The 21171-nt window shown below is 42.1% G+C and overlaps 1 protein-coding gene across 1 annotated transcript in view; it reads right to left on the bottom strand.

The window, feature by feature from the left end:
* Nucleotides 1–21171, bottom strand: part of TANGO6 (transport and golgi organization 6 homolog) — a 264770-nt gene that overhangs the window by 205296 nt on the left and 38303 nt on the right. The window contains exon 7 of the mRNA XM_025371435.1: nt 20048–20130. Within this exon, the coding sequence (XP_025227220.1) occupies nt 20048–20130 (83 nt within the window). The remainder of the gene's footprint in view (nt 1–20047; nt 20131–21171) is intronic.

The following is a 21171-nucleotide window of genomic DNA, read 5'->3' as shown; positions in this document are numbered from 1 at the left end:
CACTCTTAAGATGTGACCACCACATGGAAATGTCCTATTCTCCCTAATTCTATAAATGTTCAAAGAAATTATACTGTAGGGCTGGGCACAGTGGCTCATGTCTGTAATCCCAGAATTTTTGGAGGTCACGGAGGTAGGATTGTTTGAGGCCAGAAGTTCAAGCCTAGCTGAGCAACACAGTAAGACCCCATCTCTACAAAAACATTTAAAAATTAGCCAGGCTTGGTAGTGCATGCCTACAGTCCCAACTACTTGGGAGGCTGAGGCGGAAGGATGGCTTGAGCCCAGGAATTCAAAGCTGCAATAAGCTATGATCATGCTACTGCCCTCTAGCCTGGGTGACGGAGTAAGACCCTGTTTCTTACAAAAAAGAGAAAAGTAATTGCACTGTTCACCTAGATCTGTACTGGCTCTACACAGTTAAGTGTGTGAGGATGCTAACTACTGCCTACGAAAAAAAGTAAAAAAAAAAACCAAAAAACAAGTATGTGAGGATGGTGACTTTTATTAACAATCACAATGTTGCATGTTTTAGTTGTACCTTTCAATAAGGCTAGAACAAATGCATTCAATTCAATAAACTTTTACTGAACACTCACTGGGTTCAAAGCACTGTTTTAGGTACTGTAGTGAATATAAAAATCAGTAAGGGTCATTATCCTTCATATTCCTTGTGATATATGGGAAGAATAAAAAAAGTAAAACTATTATTATTATATTTGAGATGCGGTCTCTCTCACCCAGGCTGGAATGCAGTGGTGCAATCACAGCTCACTGCAGCCTCAATCTCCAAGCTCAAGTGATATTTTCATCTCAGCCTCCTGGGTAGCTGGAACCACAGGCACACACCACCATGCATGGCTAATGTTTTGTATTTTTAGTAGAGCTGGGGTTTTGCCATGTTGCTCAGGCTGGTCTCAAACTCCTGGGCTCAAACAATCCTCCCATCTTGTCCTCCCAAAGTGCTGGAATTACAGGCATGAGCCACTGCACCCAGCCAAGTAAACCAATAATAATAATAATAATAATAATAAGGCAGGTAATTGAAAGTATCTTAAGAAGTACAAAAATGTTATTCAAAACTCCAGTTAAACACAATAGGATTTCAAAATGTAATTCTGTTATAAGAAGTTAATTTAAACCTGATAGTATGGATAGTGATAATGGTAAAAAGAGAAAGAAAAGGAGCTGACAATGATTATGATCATGGTATATGTTCCGGAAACCATGATAGGTTTTTATCTTCCAAGCACTATAGTAGATTCTTTAAAGAGCTAGCTCGTGCCGGGCGCGGTGGCTCAAGCCTGTAATCCCAGCACTTTGGGAGGCCGAGACGGGCGGATCACGAGGTCAGGAGATCGAGACCATCCTGGCTAACACGGTGAAACCCCGTCTCTACTAAAAAATACAAAAAACTAGCCGGGCGAGGTGGCGGGCGCCTGTAGTCCCAGCTACTTGGGAGGCTGAGGCAGGAGAATGGCGTACGTAAACCCGGGAGGCGGAGGTTGCAGTGAGCTGAGATCGTGCCACTGCACTCCAGCCTGGGCGACAGAGCGAGACTCCGTCTCACAAAAAAAAAGAGCTAGCTCGTTAAAATCATAACAATCTCACAAAGTCAGTACTAGCGGCCCTATTTTGAGAGTAAAAGGGGCCCAGTGTGATGGCTTACACCTGTAATCCCAGCACTTAGGGAGGCCAAGGAGGGAGGATCACTTGAGCCCAGGAGTTTGAGAACAGCCTGGGCAACATGGTGAGACCCCATCTCTATAAAAAATAAAATAAGGGAGGGGGGAGGGGGGAGGGGGGAGGGATTGCATTGGGAGTTATACCTGATGTAAACGACGAGTTGATGGGTGCTGACAAGTTGGGTGCAGCACACCAACATGGCACAAGTATACATATGTAACAAACCTGCACATTATGCACATGTACCCTAGAACTTAAAGTATAATAATAAAAATAAAAATAAATAAAATAAAATGGAAGGGAAGGGAAGCTCAAAGAAACCCTTATTTATAGAAAGAGTTTTGAAGTAGGAATCAATGTTGTTCATGAAACTAAAGGTCATGGAGGTACTTTCATAAGCTGGAAAAATCTCTGTGCTTTTCCAGTGAATCCTGTCTCTTAAAAATCAACCCTAATTTTTCACATCCCTTAAGCCTCCTGACTCCTCTCTGGAGCCTGTTAGCCAAGGAGCCAGCTTCCTGTGCATGATCTAATCTCCGTAAGCCCAGCTAAATGAAGTGCTGTGTACAGCAGCGTTCAGAAGTCATGTACAGGCCTAATGATGAAATCACCAATTACAGGAGGCAAAAGAAGAGATTCTTCCAGATAACGTAAAGACCTATTGTTCGGCTTTGGATCCTGTGTTCTCAGAGGTAATCCCTGTGGAGCCATCCTTCCTTACCAGAATTTTTTGTACAAAAAATAATAAACCCCCAAACAAGGACAACAAAGAAAACAAAAACAAATGGAGTTAAGTCTTCATTATTTACTGGCTTAATAGGGCCAAAGCACCCCAAACTTTAACAAGAACTCAACTGAGCACATTCCTCAGGGATATATGTTGTTGCTGATAAATTCCTCTGATTTGGCCAGGGGCAGTGGCTCACACCTATAATCCCACCACTTTGGGAGGCTGAGGCGGGCGGATCACCTAAGGTCAGGAGTTCAACACCAGCCTGACCAACATGGTGAAACCCCATTTCTACTAAAAATACAAAGTTAGCAGTGCGTGGTGGCACATGCCTGTAATCCCAGCTACTTGGGAGGCTGAGGCAGGAGAATTGCTTGAACCCAGGAATTGGAAGCTGTAGTGAGCCGAGATCATGCCACTGCACTCCAGCCTGGGCAATAAGAGTAAAACACTGTCTTAAAAAAAAAAAAAAAAATCCACTAATTTTTTGTTTGCTTCTTCCTTATACTTTTCTATATCTTCTTATAAGGAACAAGTACTACTTGTGCCTAAAATTTAGAAAATAATGTACAGCAATTTATACATATGTTATTTATTTTTGTGTAAAGGTTCAACAAATGTTTATTGAGTGCCACTTTTGTGCTAGCACACTTGTAGCCCTGCAGATACGGTGCTGAACAAAGTATCTGCTTCAAGGAGCTAACATTCCAGTTGAGGAGGCAGGCAAGAAAAACCAACTATACAATACCAGGTAGTGACAAGTGCTAGGAGGAAAAATAAAGCAGGTTAAATGGATAACGATGAGGGGAAGAGCATGCGGAAAGACAGAGAAAAATTAAGAATAGCCTTTATAGGCTGGGTGCAGCGGCTCATGACACCTGTAATCCCAGCACTTTGGGAAGCAGAGGTGGGTGGATCACGAGGTCAGGAGTTCGAGACCAGCCTGACCAACATGGTGAAACCCGTCTCCACAAAAATACAAAAGTTAGCTGGAGGTAGTGGTGCACACCTGTAATCCCACCTACTCGGGAGGCTGAGGCAGGAGAATTCCTTGAACCCAGGAGGTGGAGGTTGCAGTGAGCCGAGATCATACCATTGCACTCCAGCCTGGGCAATACAGCAAGACTCCGTCTCAAAAAAAATAAAAAAGAAAAAAGAATAACCCTTATCAATTTACCAACTAGAATCTATCAAGTTCACAGATAGAAACAGAGAAATAAGACTTTTTTTAAGTGAAAAGATTTAGAATTAAGGCTTTCTTTTGGTTCAATCTGATAAATAAATGTTTTCTACAGTATCTTAAAGAATGTCAGTGGCCTCTCCTTGATCTATACACAATTGCCACCTCCCTTCCAACAATAATAGTAAATTTCTTCTGTACTGAACTCAAATCTACCTCCCTTTAAACTTCCTTGATGGAAGTACATGTATTCTTTACAAGTTTTGGGCTGGGTGCAGTGGCTCATGCCCATAATCCCAGCACTTTGAGGCTGAAGTGGGAAGATCACTTGTGCCCAGGAGTTCAAGACCAGCAACATAGCATGACCCCCATCTCTACAAAAAATAAAAATTAGCTGGACATGGTGGTACATGCCTGTACCCCCAGCTACACAGGCGGCTAAGGCAAGAGGATCTCCTAAGCCCAGGGGCTTGAGGCTGCAGTGAGCCACAGCACTACAGCCCGAGCAAGAGAACAAGATTCTGTCTCTAAAAAATAAATTAAAATAAAAAATAAAAGTTTTGGGCTGGGTATGGTGGCTCACATCTGTAACCCCAGCATTTCGGGAGGCTAAGGAGGGAGGATCACTTGAGTCCAGGAGCTTGAGACCAGCCTGGCCAGTAAGACGGAACCCTGTCTCTACTAAAAATGCAAAAATTAGCCAGGTGTGGTGTGGTGGGCCTGTAATTCTGGTACTCCAGAGGCTCACGCACAAGAATCATTGCTTGAACCCAGGAGGTAGAGGTTGCAGTGAGCCAAGATCGCGGCTACTGCACTCCAGCCTGGGTGACAGAGTGAGACACTGTCTCAAAAAATAAAATTAAATTAAATTAAAATTAAAAAGTTTTGGACTAGTCATCTAAAAACAATAATCAAAATCAGTTTCACATAACTATGTACAATTATGTGTCAATTAAAATTTTAAAATAATAAAAATACATACTTTTTAAAAATAAAGTTTCTTTTATCTGCCTTAAGCACTGCTATGCATCCTAATGACCAGATTGATTTTGGAGATGAAAGATATGCAATGATCCTTATTAAATTGACCCAGCACAAGTTCTGCCTTCTCCATAAGCCTGCCATATACTTAATCTTCAACTGTTCATTCATTCACTCACTCATTCATTCAAATATTCAGCACCTAACCACTATGAAATGATTTTTCTTCTTCTCTAAATTCCAATTGCATTTTAGAGCCTGTGATATATAATTGGTCCAGGAATATAGTATATAGTTATCTCCCAACTCCTGAAGTAGCATGGAAGGCAAAAGTCAAGCTCCCTTCTTCAGCGCCTATCAGAGTAGATTATGAAGTGGTGCTACCTGAATTTTTGGTGACTAGGCAGTGAATATAGTAGTACACAATTTAAAGGAACCCCACTGTTACTGCTTTTATTTTTTTATTTTATATTTTTATTTTCTGAGACAAAGTCTTGCTCTGTTGTCCAGGATGGAGTGCAGTAGCACAATCTCGGCTCACTGCAACCTCTACCTCCCAGGTTCAAGTGACTCTCTTGCCTCAGCCTCCCGAGTAGCTGAGACTACAGGCACATCCCATCATGCCTGGCTAATTGTTACTGCTTTTATGAAGCAAACAATAACTACCATGTACTGCATTCCACTAAAGAGTGAGCCAGGTATTCGGCCAAACATTTAACATACAAAAAGTCTTCGTAAGAGGAGTCCTGCAGGTGAAGCATTTTTGTTCCCACTCTAAAAATGTGGAAAACTGAGGCTCAGAGAAGCAGTCGGTCAGTTGAGCAAAGACACATTGTTAGCAAATGGCAGAACCAGGATAAACCCAGATCTGTCTGACACAAAATCCATTCACAATCCACATAGAGGGAAAGCAGATGAGTGGCTGCCAGGGACTCGGAGGAGGTCAGAATGGGGACTGATTGCTTCGTGGATACGGGATTTCCATATGGGGTGATGAAAAAGTTCTGGAACTAGATAGTGGTGATGGTTGGGCAACATCATGAATAGACTTAATGCCACTAAATTATACCATTTCAAATGGTTAAAATGGTAAATCTCGTATGTATTTACTACAATATTAAAAATCCCCAAACACATACCCCTGGCCTCTCAATACTTACCTTCTCCTCCTGTGCATAATGAGATTTTCATTGCTTCAGTTCCTAGCCTATACCAATTTTATCCCAGCTGTCCCCACCCTCTGAGTCAGTAGATCCCAGTTTGTCAGGCTTTTAATAACTCTCGTCCTGCAAGCTCTGCAAGCTGGAGCCGAAGTGTCCGTGTGGCACCATGGACAGCGGCTTCTGTAACACCTCCCCTTCCTCCTACCTATACAGCTCCGTTTTCTTATACAGCTCCCCTCTATTAATACCAAGTTTTCCAGTAGATCTCCAGGGGCATACTCTGACCAGCTGCTTCCAAGGACATCCCCCTTCTTCCAGTCTCTTGCCTAGTACTGAACTCCTATGCAGGTTAAAGTTCAGTCTGCACCTGTCATCCAACATTACCCCCTGTATACACTCCCAAAGTAGAATCTGGTCACTTCCCCCTTAACGTCTCCTGATCATTGGTTTATATTTGGAGTTTAGTAACCTATTCAGGGAAATGAGAGGCTGGACTGATTCAGCCAATGCTGCATTTCGAACTCAGCCAGCACTTACAATAGCCAAACAAAGCACTAAAAAGGAATAATCCTTCCCATGAAATCACACTACACATGGAAGAAACAGTTGGGGTAGTTCCTTCCAGCCTCCTCCACATTGGACTGGTATCGGTATGGACTGAAGAAGCAGCAAAGGCACAAGAGACAAGCTGTTCCTGCCCATGGAGGGCAGCGCCTGACTGCTCCACCTCTGTGCCCCAACATCTGGGTGTTGTGTGATTTCCTTGGACTGTGCTTATGTTCAGTCTCTTTCTAGTTGGGGGGCAGGGGGAGTCTTCCCTGATCACATGGAGGCAAAGTGGGATGGGAATTCAAGTTCTAAAACACAATACAGTACTTCGCATGTTATTTTTCTTTTCTTTTCTTTTCTTTTCTTTTTTTCCACAGTCTCACTGTCGCCCAGGCAGGAATGCAGTGGCGTGATCTTGGCTCACTGCAACCTCCGCCTCTTGGATTCAGTATTTCCATGGACCAGTTTTGTGACTTAACACAAATCAGTGGACTTCTCTGAATCTGTTTCCTTATGTGTAAAACGAGGTTCGATAAATGGTGCTGTAAGGCCTCTTTCATATCTCATCTATGATTCTCTGACTTGACTGAAACTTTGCTCATTTCCTTCAGAATTCCCTTTTGGTACCTCAATCATTAAGAGGTGAGACTAGTTGAAAAAAATTAACCACCCTTCTAAAAAAAAAAAGCAAAACAACTGAAGCTTCAATGTGACCAGATGTAATAAGTTTCTAACCCTTCCTCATATGCTTTCTGTTATGCTATCAGTCCTGAAGCTAGTTCTTTAAAGATGAAATCATATTCAGTTGAAAGGTTTTCTAGTTATTCTAGGTATTTCTACAACTAGGGATCCCCAAACAAAATACCAAGATATGGGAAAGCTGAAGCAGTGAAGGGAGAGACCCGAAGGCAGCTTTTCAGTTGTGCGGTATGATAAAAGCCTCTCTGGGAGTAAGTGAAAGGATGCCTCAAAGAAAGGTTGAACCTGGCCAGGTGCAGTGGCTCACGCCTGTAATCCCAGCACTTTGGGAGGCCGAGTCGGGCAGACTGCCTGAGGTAAGGAGTTCAAGACCAGCCTAGCAACATGGCGAAACCCTGTCTCTACTAAAAATACAAAAAATTAGCTGAGTGTGGTGGTGGGTGCCTATAATCCCAGTTACTTGGGAGGCTCCGGCAGGAGAATCCCTTGAACCGGGGAGGTGGAGGTTGCAGTGAGCCGAGATCACGCCACACCACTGCACTCCAGCCTGGGCAACAGAGAGACTCCGTCTCAAAAAAAAAAAAAAGAAGAAAAGAAAAACTGAACCTCCGCTTACCTGTGGTTTTTCAAATATAAACATGCAGCAAGAGCTGAGAGGCAAAGTCAGAGGCCAATGTGGGTCAATGAAAACAGATTAGGCAAGGATACAGACTGGTACCAACAACCCCAGTGGCAGTCTGGGGACTTCCTTGTTCCTTTCTGGGGATTTCCACATTTCTTCCTGATTGCCCCTCGGCTTTCTTTCGCAGATCCAGCCAGCTATGATATGAGGCGTCTGCGGTTAAGCCTTACAATCCTTCATCTAAGCTTAGAGCGCTACTCTGCAATAAGCGATAGGATGATCTTAACTATGGCCCACACACTACTGTAACTCTTTGCCTACCTGACTAGGAACTTCTTGAAGGCAGCAGTTGGCTCTTAATCATTTCTGTATTTGTGAACCTGGCAAAGTGTCTGGCATTCAGTAAATACCTGATAAATGTTTTTGTGACTGATTGAATCAAAGAATAAATGAACAAAGTAGGCTGCTGTTTATTTTCTCAAAAGCTCTATTTTTGTGGGGAAGTTACAATGCCCTATGCATTTCCTTTCTCTTTCCCTCCCTCTCTCCCTCCTTTCCTTCCTTCCTTCCTCTCTCCCTCCCTCCTTCCCTCCCTCTTTCCTCTCCCTCCCTCCCCTTTTCCTTTCCTTTCTTTTCCTTTCCTTTCCCTCCCACCCCTCCTCCCTTCCTTTCTTCCTTCCTTCCTTTTTTAAGCTGTAGCTAGTGGTGATTCCATCAGTGCTAACTAACAGAGCAGAATCATAGAACTTCAACTATGAAAGGGAGAGTGGACTGAGCAAAGCTGGACTTTATATTGGCTTGTACAGCATCTACCTTCAATATCTGGAGGATGGAATTTTTCTGGAAGGATTGGCTAGAAATTTAAAAGAGAAAGAAAAAAGTGAGTGGAATCAAAATGGTCAAAAATATTAAGAATAAACACGTGTTTCTGTTTCAAAGCAAACAAAATAAAACAAAACAGAAAGGAGTTCTCACACGCTCCATTACTTTCTTTCTTTTTTTTGAATTCTTGAGAGGGAGCCTTGCTCTGTCACCCAGGCTGGAAAGCAGTGGCGCGATCTTGGCTCACTGCAACCTCCGCCTCCCAGGTTCAGGTGATTCTCCTGCCTCACCCACCTGAATAGCTGGGATTCCAGATGCCCATTATGCCCAACTAGTTATTTATTTATTTATTTATTTATTTATTTTGAGACGGAGTTTTGCTCTTGTCACCTAGGCTGGAGTGCAATGGTGCGATCTCGGCTTACTGCAACCTCTGCCTCCTGGGTACAAGCGATTCTCCTGCCTCAGCCTCCTGAGTAGCTGGGATTACTGGCACCCACCACCACACCTGGCTAATTTTCATATTTTTAGTAGAGATGGGGTTTCATTATGTTGGCCAGGCTGATCTTGAACTCCTGACCTCAAGCGATCCACCCACCTCAGCCTCCCAAAGTCTTTTTTTTTTTTTTTTGAGATGGAGTCTCGCTCTGTTGCCCAGGTTGGAGTGCACTGGTGCAATCTTGGCTCCCTGCAACCTCTGCCTCCCAGGTTCAAGTAATTCTCCCGCCTCAGCCTCCTGAGGGATTAAAGGGACCTGCCACCACACCCGGCTAATTTTTTATTTTTTATTTTTTTGTTAGTAGAAATGGAGTTTCGCCACGTTGGCCAGACTGTTCTTGAACTCCTGACTTCAGGTGATCCACCTGCCTTGGCCTCCCAAAGTGCTGGGATTATAGGCACAAGCCACCACACCTGGCCATGTGCCCCATTTCTCATTCCATAGACTTCCATGACATTGCTAAGCACGTCCCTTAGAGACTACTGCAGAGTAGTTGAAAGAGCACAGGGAAGTCAGTAGTCAGGAAACCTGGATGTGAATTTTGTTTCTGTCACCTTTGTGACTGCCCCAAATTACACATTAAATGAGTGAACATGGATAAGACATTTAAGTCTCTCTCAGTCTCCATTTTCTCATTTATAATGTAGGTATCAAGCTTTTGGCATAAGGACAAATTAAGATAATTCATGTTAAAGGATTTTGTGAAATATATATACCCCATACAAATGTTAGATTTATTCCTGAATGTTTTATATGTTTGATGCTATTGTGAATGGAAATATTTTCTTAACTTACGGGCTTATCTTTTACAGGGATGTACATGTGTGGGAATACAAACATGATGGGCCTGTTCGGAATCAAGCTGACGGAATCCTAACACTGAAATTCAGTACAGGCTGGAACTTGATTTTACACCTCCTAAAGATTAAACTAGTTAAATACAGCCTTCTAAAACATTACAGTGATCTTTCTGATAGTAGTGTTCCAGAACTTCTAATGCACTTGCTGAGTGTAATTAAGACTTGTGAGAGGAAAAAAGAACAAGGCAAGTTACCTAATATAGCAAGTATTTTGCACTGTGCATGCTTTCAGAACATATTGCATAAGATCGTCTTTTTAAAAAACAAGTTTCCCTGAACCAAAAGAGAACTGACAGTTTTTTGAGCACTTATGTGCTACAATATGCCATGAACCCACCAAGTTACCTTATTTCATCCCCACAAATCAAATGTTAAATAAGTTACCTAAAGTTGCACGGACAGTCAACTTTGGAGCCAGATTCCAACCTAGGTCTGTCTGGCTGAAAGGTGCTACACCATACCAGAGAGTCTGAACCAAAGCATTTAGAAAAGCTAACATTTGCAATTCCCACAGACTTGAAGGACACTTCTTTTGGTCTTTTGCTTGTAATTCAAGGTCACAGTTCAATTACACATGAACATTTCCAGAAAGAATTATTGCCAGTGCAGGGAACCAAGGTTAGAAGGAGACTAACTTTTCACTATGAAGTTTTTTGTCCTTCTTAAATTTGTACCATGTGCAAACATGATCTTTTCTAAATACAGAAAGGGAGAGTGAAAGGGAAGGAAAGATTGGTTCCTGGACCTGCTCTGCCACTCCCCAACTGTATGATTTAGAACAAGTCACTTCACAAAATCTTTTGGATTTTATTTTCTTTACTACAAAATGAGGGGTTAATTTGTCAAAACTCATAGACTATACAACTCCAACAGTGAACCCCAATGTAAACTATTGACTTTGGATGATACTGAGGCATTAATGTGGGTTCATCAATTGTAACAAATGTACCAGGCTGTCTGGAGATAAATATATGGGACCTCCCTATACTTTCCACTTAATTTTTCTGTGAACCTAAAACTGCTCTTAAAAAATAAAGTCTATTGGTGGGCGTGGTGGCTCACGCCTGTAATCCCAGCACTTTGGGAGGCTGTGGGTGGATCCCCTGAGGTCAGGAGTTAGAGAAAAACCCGGCCAACATAGCGAAGACCCACCTCTACTAAAAATACAAAAATTAGCCGGGCATGGTGGCACATGCCTATGATCCCAGGTATAATCCCAGCTACTCGGAGGCTGAGGCAGGAGAACCACTTGAACCCAGGAGGCGGAGGCTGCAATAAGCTGAGATTGCGCCACTGCACTCCAGCCTGGATGACAGAGCGAAACTCCATCTCAAAAAACAATAATAATAAATAAAGTCTATTTAAAAAGTGAGGTTATACTAAATTATTTCTGAAGTTCCTTCCAGTTCTAAGATTCTATTATTCTAATTTACTCTGCAAATCTAATTAAAAATTCAGAAAGAGTCAAATATCCAATCTGACAGAATAACTGTAATTAGAAATTCATTAAGATTAGATGCCGAAAAGACTTGAATAATTAAAGTCAAGATTCCCTGAATCTGGAAACAGAGAGATAAAATGGAAATGAGAATGTAGGAAATAAACTAATTAAGTGCCTCCTAGTTTTTCCTACCCTAATATTTCTTCTGCATTTAGGAAGAGTGTCAGGCAAGTACTGTGAAGAATGCTAAAAGGAAACGTTTTTGCCATTTCAGAATCTAGCCAGTCCTCTTACAAGCAAAAAATGTCCAAATAAAAAGGAATTGTAACTCTCTTCTTATATTGTCCTACCCAGAACCAATCTCTGTGCAATCTAGGCCTCCCTTCACCTCTCTAGGCAAAGAATACACTATTAATCCTTCTCATGCCAGGGAGGACAAAAAATTTACGCATTCTAAGGACTGGGCCCCAGGCATTCAGAGCAGAAGGAGAGAATGAGGAACCACTGGACTAAAAGTGTTTTAAGTTGCATATCCCTTTTATGTCTTAGATAATTTTACCAGATAGAAGGTACATATATAGAAGTGAGAATCATTTATGCAGATAAAGTACACGTGGCTGTGCCAAGTTTTCAATTCAATTCGACTAGCACCTATGAATGCACCTATATGCGGAGAACTTTCCTCCTGGCCCCCCAGAGCCATCAGAACCACCTGCTCTACACCCTGCTGGAGTGAAGGATACAAGAGTAAAAAGGCCTTCCCCTACAATTGTTCCTATCATAAAATTTTCATTCAGAGCACTGACGGTTTATTCTTTTCTTTCTTTGCTTTTTTTTTTTGAGACGGAGTCTTGGTCTGTTGCCTAGGCTGGAGTGCAGTGGCACGATCTCGGCTCACTGCAACCTCCGCCTCCCGGGTTCAAGCAATTCTCCTGCCTCAGCCTCCCGAGTAGCTGGGACTACAAGCGCATGCCACCACGTCCAGCTAATTTTTTGTATTTTTAGTAGAGATGCGATTTCACAGTGTTAGACAGCATGGTCTTGATCTCCTGACTTCGTGATCTGCCCACTTTGGCCTCCCAAAGTGCTGGGATTACAGGCGTGAGCCACTGCGCCCAGCCCAAGGGTTTATTCTTTAAATACCAAAATGTATTTATATTTTAGGCTGGCGCAGTGGCTCACACCTATAATCCCAGCACTTTGGGAGGCTGAGGCAGGTGGATCACGAGGTCAGGAGATCGAGACCATCCTGGCTAACACTGTGAAACTCCGTCTCTACTAAAAATATAAAAAATTAGCCAGGCGTGGCGCCAGCTACTAGGGAGGCTGAGGCAGGAGAATGGCATGAACCCAGGAGGCAGAGCTTGCAGTGAGCCAAGATTGCACCACTGCACTCCAACCTGGGCAACAGAGTGAGACTCCGTCCCCAAAAAAAAAAAATTTATTTACATTTTAATGCTTTCAGAAGGAAGTATTTCTTTCTTTCTTTCTTTCTTTTTTAAGATAGAGTCTCGCTCTGTTGTCCAGGCTGGAGTGCAGTGATGCGATCTCGGCTCACTGCAACTTCTGTGTCCCGGGTTCAAGCAACTCTCCTGCCTCAGCCTCCCAAGTAGGTAGAATTACAGGCACGCGCCACCACGCCCGGCTAATTTTTTTTGTATTTTTAGTAGAGACAGGGTTTCACCATGTTGGCCAGTTGGTCTCAAACTCCTGACCTCAAGTGATTCACCCGCCTCAGCCTCCAAAAGTGCTGGGATTATAGACGTGAGCCACTGTGCCTGGCCCTAGAAGGAAATATTTCTTGGGAGGCTGAGGCAAGAGAATAGCTTGAACCTGGGAGGCAGAGGTTGCAGTGAGCCAAGATCGTACCACTGCACTCTAGCCTGGGCAACAGAGTGAGACTCGGTCTCAAAAAAATAAAGTATGGGCCAGGCGAAATGACTCATGCCTGTAATCCCAACACTTTGGGAGGCTGAGGCAGGTGGATCACCTGAGGTCTGGAGTTCGAGACCAGCCTGACCAACGTGGTGAAATCCCATCTCTACTAAAAATACAAAAAATTTGCCGGGCATGGTGGCAGGCACCTGTAATCCCAGCTACTGGGGAGGCTGAGGCAGGAGAATTGCTTGAACCCAAGAGGCGGAAGTTGCAGTGAGCTGAGATCATGCCATTGTACTTCAGCCTGGGAAACAAGAGCGAAACTCTGTCTCAAAAAAAAAAAAAAAAAAAAAAAGTATGGAGAGACTGAGATGAGATCAGTGAGGATGATTTCTTTGAAGTGAGCTGTTTGTTAAGCCAGGAGCCCATCCCTCAACTCATCAATAATGAAAAGACAACAACCCAATTTAAAACTCGACAAAAATTAGCCAGATGTGGTGGCGCACGCCTGTAATCCAAGCTACATGGGAGGCTGAGGTAGTAAAATCGCTTGAACCTGGGAGACAGAGGTTGTTGCAGTGAGCTGAGGTCTCCCCACTGCACTCCAGCCTGGGAGACAGAGCAAGACTCTGTCTCAGAAAAAAAAAAAGAGAGAAAGGAAAAAGGGTCTTAATAGATGCTTCTCCAAAGAAGACATGAAAATGGCCAATAAGCACCAGAAAAGCTGTTCAATATCATTAGCCATTAGGAAACATAAATCAAAATGATAATGAGATACTACTTTACTCCCACTAGGAGGACTAGAATAAAAAAGGCAAGACAGGTAATAAATTCTGGCCAGATGTAAAGAAAGTGGAGCCCTCATTTATTGCTGGTGGGAATGTAAAACGGCGTAGCTGCTTCGGAAAAGTGTGGAAGGTCCTCAAAAGGTTAAACATACAGTTAAAATATGATCCAGCATTTCACTCCAAAGTACACAGGCAAAAGAAGCGATAACATAGGTTCACACAAAAACTAATTGTGTACAGCAGTGTTTATAGCAGCATTATTCATGAGAGCCAAATGGTGAAAATGACCCAATTATCCATCAACAGATGAATAGATACGTAAAATGTGGTATATCCATATAATGGTATACTTTTTGGCAATAAAAAGCACTGAAGTACTGCTTCATGCTGCAATACAAATGAACCTTAAAAATATCAGGCTCCAGTGCAGTGGTGTTTACAACTAATTAATCGCAACCAGTTACAGATTTATTTGACCTCTTTCCGCTCTGACTGCTTCATTTGACTAGATTTGAAAGAAGCCAATCACAAAAGACCATAAATTGTATGGTTCCATTGATATGAAATGTCCAGAATAGGCAAATCTATAGAGACAGAAAATAGATTAGTGGTTGCCTAAGGCTATGAGCAGAGTGGGGAGAATGGAGAATGACAACTAATGGATATGGGTTTCTTTTAAGGAGAACAAAAATATTCTAAAATTAGACTGATGATGGTTACAAAACCCTATGAATGTACTAAAAAACACTGAGCTGTACACTTGAAATGAGTGGACTGTATGTTACATGAATTTTTATCTTAATAAATCTGTTAACAAGAATAAAAAAAGAGAGAAAAAAAGAGCTGGAAATGTTCCCGAATGCTTCTCTAAAATTAAACACTCTTTTGTTATCCTCCATGTTACCTAGTGAGCTGCTGGATCAATTTACCCAGCCCCGATATTTTCCTTATTTCCTGCCTTTGAGCTGTACTCTATAATTTAGTATTAACAGAAAGTTAATAGACACAACACATCCTTTGTTGTTAAATTTTACCCAGTGTTTACCATTTTCCCCCAACATACACATTTCCTCTGTTTTCCCACTGCAGCTGGCTGCCAAAACCTTGCAGAGAGAATAATTACCCTTCCGCCCCTCTTAGTTTCACGACAGTGCCAATCCTTGGTGCATAATCAAGTGTCTACAGAAAACTAATGGTTTGCTTGCCTCTCCAGGGGGCTTTAAATTCGTCAAACTGTTGACCAAACTATGAAGGTTTCCTCCCTCCTTTTTGGGGACCAAGAATAGGAGACATGGCAGGATTCATTATGTCCAGATCTCTCTGTTTTTTAGAGGATAACTCCCTTGCTAGAAAGAAATACTCGGTTTGCTTTTTTTTCTCCCTCTAAGTTTACTGACTTCCAAGGCATATCATAAGGGGTTTCCAACAAAATTTAGTCACAATTAGTCTTACCCCTATCCTGACAGTACTTTCAAGTCTTTCCAACATTCTAAACCCAATCACTTGGCAGTTTTTCATCATGCTATTTCTTGGATGGGACATGGTCTTTCTGAAAGTTAGTAGGCCACTGTTCTCTAATTTAGAACATCTGCTTTCTAGACTGCTCTAATAATTTCTTATCTCTCCATAAGCTGAAAGTCTTTGCCTAGAAGACCGCTCTTTTCAGGAGTCTATCCATGAGGCATTAAAAAATAAAAACAGCATTATATTCACATAGTTACCATGTCATCTTTCAATCTCTGAGCAATCTGATTCCATATTTGTGTGCCAGGTCAACCCTTAAAGGGTAGACTTTATTTTAAAAAATAGTGAAATTAAATAAAAGGGTAGTAAACATTCCACTTTACAAATAAAGTGAGTGAGGCCAGGCACGGTAGCTTATGCCTGTAATCCCAGCACTTTGGGAGGCCAAGGCAGGCGGATTGCTTGAGGTCAGGAGTTTGAGACCAGCTTGGCAAACATGGTGAAACCCTGTCTCTACTGAAAATACAAAAATTAGCTCAGCGTGGTGGTGGGTGCCTGTAATTCCAGCTACTGCGGAGGCTGAAGCAAGAGAATCGCTTGAACCTGGGAGGCGTAAGTTGCAGTCAGCCAAGGTCATGCCACTACGCTCTAGCCTGGGTAACAGAGTGAGACTCTGTCTCAAAAAAAAAAAAAAAAAGAAATGAAGTGAGTGCTATGGAGAATGAGTTTGCATTTTCTCTCTGTGAATCTACTAGTATCATGCAGAAAGCTTAAAGCAAAACAAAACTATCTGCCTTCTTATCTGAAAGAATGTAATTTACTTTATACCCTCATGTACTGCTGATGGGAATGTAAAATGGTGCAGTCACTTTGGACAACAGTCTAGAAGTGCCTCAAACAGTTAAACATAGAGTTACTATATTATCCAGCAATTCTATTACTAGGTATATACCAAAAAGAAATGAACACATAAATATACACAATAATGTATACATAAATGTCCACAGCAGCATTATTCATAATAGCCAAAATGTTATTATGGTTATTATGGAAACAACCTAAATGTCCATTTACTGATGAACAGATAAAATGAGGCATGTTAATACAAGAGAACACCATTTGGCAATGAAAAGAAATGAAGTATGGCTCCATGTGATAATATCATGCTAAGTGAAAGAAGCCAATCACAAAAAAAACATGTTGTACAATTCCATTTATATGAAATGTACAGAATAGGCAAAACTTGAGAGAGAGAATACAGGTTAGTGGTTGTCTATTTATAGGGGACGGGGGATTGGTGGTGGAGAGACTTCAGAGTGATGGCTAAGTGGTGTGGGGAGGGTTCTTTTCTTTCTTTCTTTCTTTTTTTTTTTTGTTTGTTTGTGAGACAGAGTCTTGCTCTGTCACCCAGGCTGGAGTGTAGTGGCGTGATCTCGGCTCACTGCAACCTCTGCCTCCCAGGTTCAAGCAATTCTCCTGCCTCAGCCTCCCAAGTAGCTGGGATTACAGGTGTGCGCCACCACGTCCAGCTAATTTTTATATTTTTAATAGAGACGGGATTTCGTCATGTTGGTCAGGCTGGTCTCAAATGCCTGACCTCAGGGATCCTCCTGCCTGGGCATCCTAAAGTGCTGGGATTACAGGCATGAGCCATTGTGCCCAGCCAGGGTTTTCTTTTTTGGGAATAAAAAGTTCTAAAGACGATCGTGATGACAGTTGTACATACCTACGAATATACATAAAAGCCATTGATCTGCACCTTTACTTATTTATTTATTTATTTATTTATTTATTTATTTATTTATTTATTTATTTTGAGAGAGAGTCTTGCTCTGTCACTCAGCCAGAGTGCAGTGGTGCGATCTCGGTTGACCGCAACCTCCCGGGTTCAAATGCTTTTCCTGCCTCAGCCTCCTGGGGAGCTGGGATTACAGGCGCCCACCACCATGCCCAGCTAATTTTTGTATTCTTAGTAGAGACAGGGTTTCGCTTCGTTGGCCAGGCTGGTCTCGAACTCCTTACCTTAGGTAATTCACCCACTTTGGCCTCCCAAAGTGCTGGGATTACAGGCGTGCCTGTACACTTTATTTTTATTTTTTATCTTTTCGTTTTTTGAGGCAGTGTCTTGCTCTATTGCCCAGGCTGGAGTGCAGTGGTGCGATCTCAGCTTACTGCGACTTCCATCTCCCAGGTGCAAATGATACTTCTGCCTCAGCCTCAAGAGTAACTAGGATTACAGGCACGCGCCATCACATTCAGCTAATCTTTGTATTTTTATTTATTTATTTTGAGACAGAGTCTCACTCTGTCACCCAGGCTGGAGTACAGTGGCACAATCTCGGCTCACTGCAACCTCTGCCTCCCAGGTTCAAGTGATTCTCCTGCCTCAGCCTCCTGAGTAGCTGGGACTACAGGTGCGTGCCACAACATTCGGCGAATTTTTTGTATTTTTAGTAGAGACGGGGTTTCACCATGTTAGCCAGGATGGTCTTGATCTACTGACCTCATGATCCGCCCATCTTGGCCTCCCAAAGTGTTGGGATTACAGGCGTGAGCCACCGTGCCAAGTCTTTTTTTTTTTTTTTTTTTAATAAAACTGGTTTATTGAAGTATACTTTAAAAACCATAAAATCATTTATTTTAAATATACAGTTCAGTGAATTTTAGTAAATTTACAGATTTGCAAAACCATCACCACAATACAATTTTAGAACCTTTCCTTCATCAAAAGATCCCTTGTGCTATTTGTAATTGCTCCCTGTCCTACCTACTAAATTCACGTACAGGTTTTCATATGAACATGTTTTCTTTTTTTTCTGTTTGAGACGGAATCTCGCTCTGTCGCCCAGGCTGGAGTGCAGTGGCACAATCTCGGCTCACTGCAAGCTCCGCGCCCTGGTTCACGCCATTCTCCTGCCTCAGCCTCCCGAGTAGCTGGAACTACAGGTACCCGCCACCACACCTGGCTAATTTTTTTGTATTTTTAGTAGAGACGGGGTTTCACCGTGTTAACCAGGATGGTTTCGATCTCCTGACCTCATGATCCACCTGCCTCGGCCTCCCAAAGTGCTGGGACTACAGGCATGAGCCACTGCGCCCAGCCTATATGAACATGTTTTCATTTCTCTTGGGTATATACCTAGTAGTGGAATTGCTGGGCATATGATAACTCCATGTTTAACTTTTTGAGAAAATGTCAAACTATTTTCCAAAGCAGCTGTACCTTTTTCACATGAAATACAGTTTTGAAAGCTGTTTTCTAATGTAAAAGTGTTCAGCAGTAAATTATTATAAATATATTAAAATAAACCTTATTTATTATTTTTATTTTTTATAGAGATCAGGTCTCACTATATTGACCAGGCTGGTCTTGAACTCCTACCCTCAAGTAATCCTACTGCCTTCGCCTCCCAAAGTGCTGGAATTATAGGCATAAGCCACCACACTGGGCCTAAAATAAACTTTAAAGAATATTTATCCTAATTCCATCTAGCCATAACACAATGAATTTCATTTGTTTTCCAAAAGCATATACCACATATATTTATAAGATTGTGATAATAAAGAACATAACACTTAGATTCTTAGTTTTCATTCATTTTTTTTCTTCCTATGAATAGAAAAGCAGTTTTCACTCTTGTTATATATTTATGTAGTCATTTGCAGGAATCATTTATTCAGACTTAATTTGTTATGACAGTGATTACTATCAAAAGTTATAAAGTAGATTCAATTATCATACACTTTTAGGAAGGTTAGAATACTGAAAACACCCATCAATCTCTTTTTTTGTTTGTTTGTTTGGAGACAGAGTCTCGCTCTATCCCAGGCTGGAGTGCAGTTGCACAATATTGGCTCACTGCAACCTCTGCCTCCTGGGATCAAGCGATTCTCCTGTCTCAGCCTCCTAAGTAGCTGGGATTACAGGTGCATGCTACCACGCCCGGCTAATTCTTGTAGTTTTAGTAGAGATGGGGTTTTGCCATATTGGCCAGGCTGGTCTTGAACTGCTGGCCTCAGGTGATCCACCATCCTCAACCTCCCAAAGTGCTGGGATTACAGGTGTGAGCTACCATGCCCCGCTCCATGTCAATTTCTTCAAAAGACATGCTTTCATCAGTGGCATTTGCCAGTCAGAAAATCTAAACTATGTCAACATTTAGAATAAATGATGTAATTAACAGAGTTTCAAAAATATATCAGTTTTTTCACTTAAAAAGGTCAGCTCGCCAGACACAGTGGCTCACGTCTGTAATCCCAGCTCTTAAGGGGGCAGAGGCAAGAGGACAGCTTGAGCCCAGGAGTTTGAGACCTGCCTGGACAATACAGCGAGACCTCATTCTCCACAAAAAGGAAAAACAACAACAAAAGACTAAAAAAGGTCAGCTTATAGTTTCTGGTTTTCATAGTGAAAAGATCCTGACAGCTTGGAGCTTTAGATTAGTTATTCCAATGCTTCAAGTGCTAATTAAAAGGTAAAATTATTTTAAAAGGCTGGGAGCAGTGGCTCACACCTGTAATCCCAGCACTTTGAGAGGCTGAGGGAGGAGGATCGCTTGAGGCCAGGAGTTCAAGACCAGAATGGGCAACGTGGAGAGATCCCCATCTTTACAAAAAAAGAAAAAATAAAAAAAAAATTTTTAAATAAGAAGGCAATAAAAACATTAGTGGCTCAGATTACCAACCTTAAACACATCCTCAATGCATCTACTAAGTTCTTCTTCTGTCACCAAAATAGTTCCTGGTACCATGTCACTCTCTGGAATCTCTAGAAAAACAAAAACAAAAACAAAAATACAAAATTACCCATATTTAGTGCCTCACTGAATAGAACATATTAAAGCTAAGGAAGAAAGTTTTACTAAAAAGATGGCTCAGTAAGTAACAGCTAAGATCAGAAAATTGACACGGTTACCATTGAACAATATACCCTTCATACACATTTCATAGAATATATGATGCCAGTGATTATAAACATGAATTGTTATTTTACATATCACTAAGAAAAAACACCAACATTGCCAATTAACCTATAACACATTATCACTTAGAATTTTCATTTTAGGCCAGGCACTGTGGCTCACGCCTGTAATCCCAGTACTTTGGGAGGCCGAGGCGAGCAGATCACAAAGTCAGGAGTTCGAGACCAGCCTGGCCAATATGGTGAAACCCGGTCTCTACTAAAAATATAAAAAGTTAGCCAGATGTGGTGGCGCAGGCCTGTAGTCCCAGCTACTCAGGAGGCTGAGGTAGGAGAATCACTTGAACCCAGGAGGCGGAGGTTGCAGTGAGTTGAGATTGTGCCACTGCACTCAAGCCTGGGCAACAGAGTGAGACACTGTCTCAAAAAAAAAAAAAAAAGAATTTTCATTTTAAACTTAATTGAATAAAAATTGGGGATTGGATAAATGAAAATGGTAGCGTTGGCCAAGTGCGGTGGCTCATGCCTGTGATCCCAGCACTTTGGGAGGCCAAGGTGGGTGGATCACAAGGTCAGGAGATCGAGACCATCCTTGCTAATACAGATAAAATCTGTCTCTACTAAAAATACAAAAAATTAGTCTGGGTGCGGTGGCTCACGCCTGTAATCCCAGCACTTTGGGAGGCTGAGGTGGGCGGATCACGAGGTCAGGAGTTCGAGACCAGCCTGACCAACATGGTGAAACCCCATCTCTAATAAAAATACAAAAATTAGCCAGGCGTGGTGGCCTGCGCCTGTAATCCCAGTTACTCAGGAGGTTGAGGCAGGAGAATCGCTTGAACCCGGGAGGCTGAGGTTGCAGTGAGCTGAGATTATACCACTGTACTC

This window comes from Theropithecus gelada, chromosome 20 (genome assembly GCF_003255815.1).
Source record: "Theropithecus gelada isolate Dixy chromosome 20, Tgel_1.0, whole genome shotgun sequence".
NCBI lineage: Eukaryota > Metazoa > Chordata > Mammalia > Primates > Cercopithecidae > Theropithecus > Theropithecus gelada.
The sequence above is the reverse complement of the archived record's forward strand: the minus strand, read 5'-3'. Positions and strand labels throughout refer to the sequence as shown.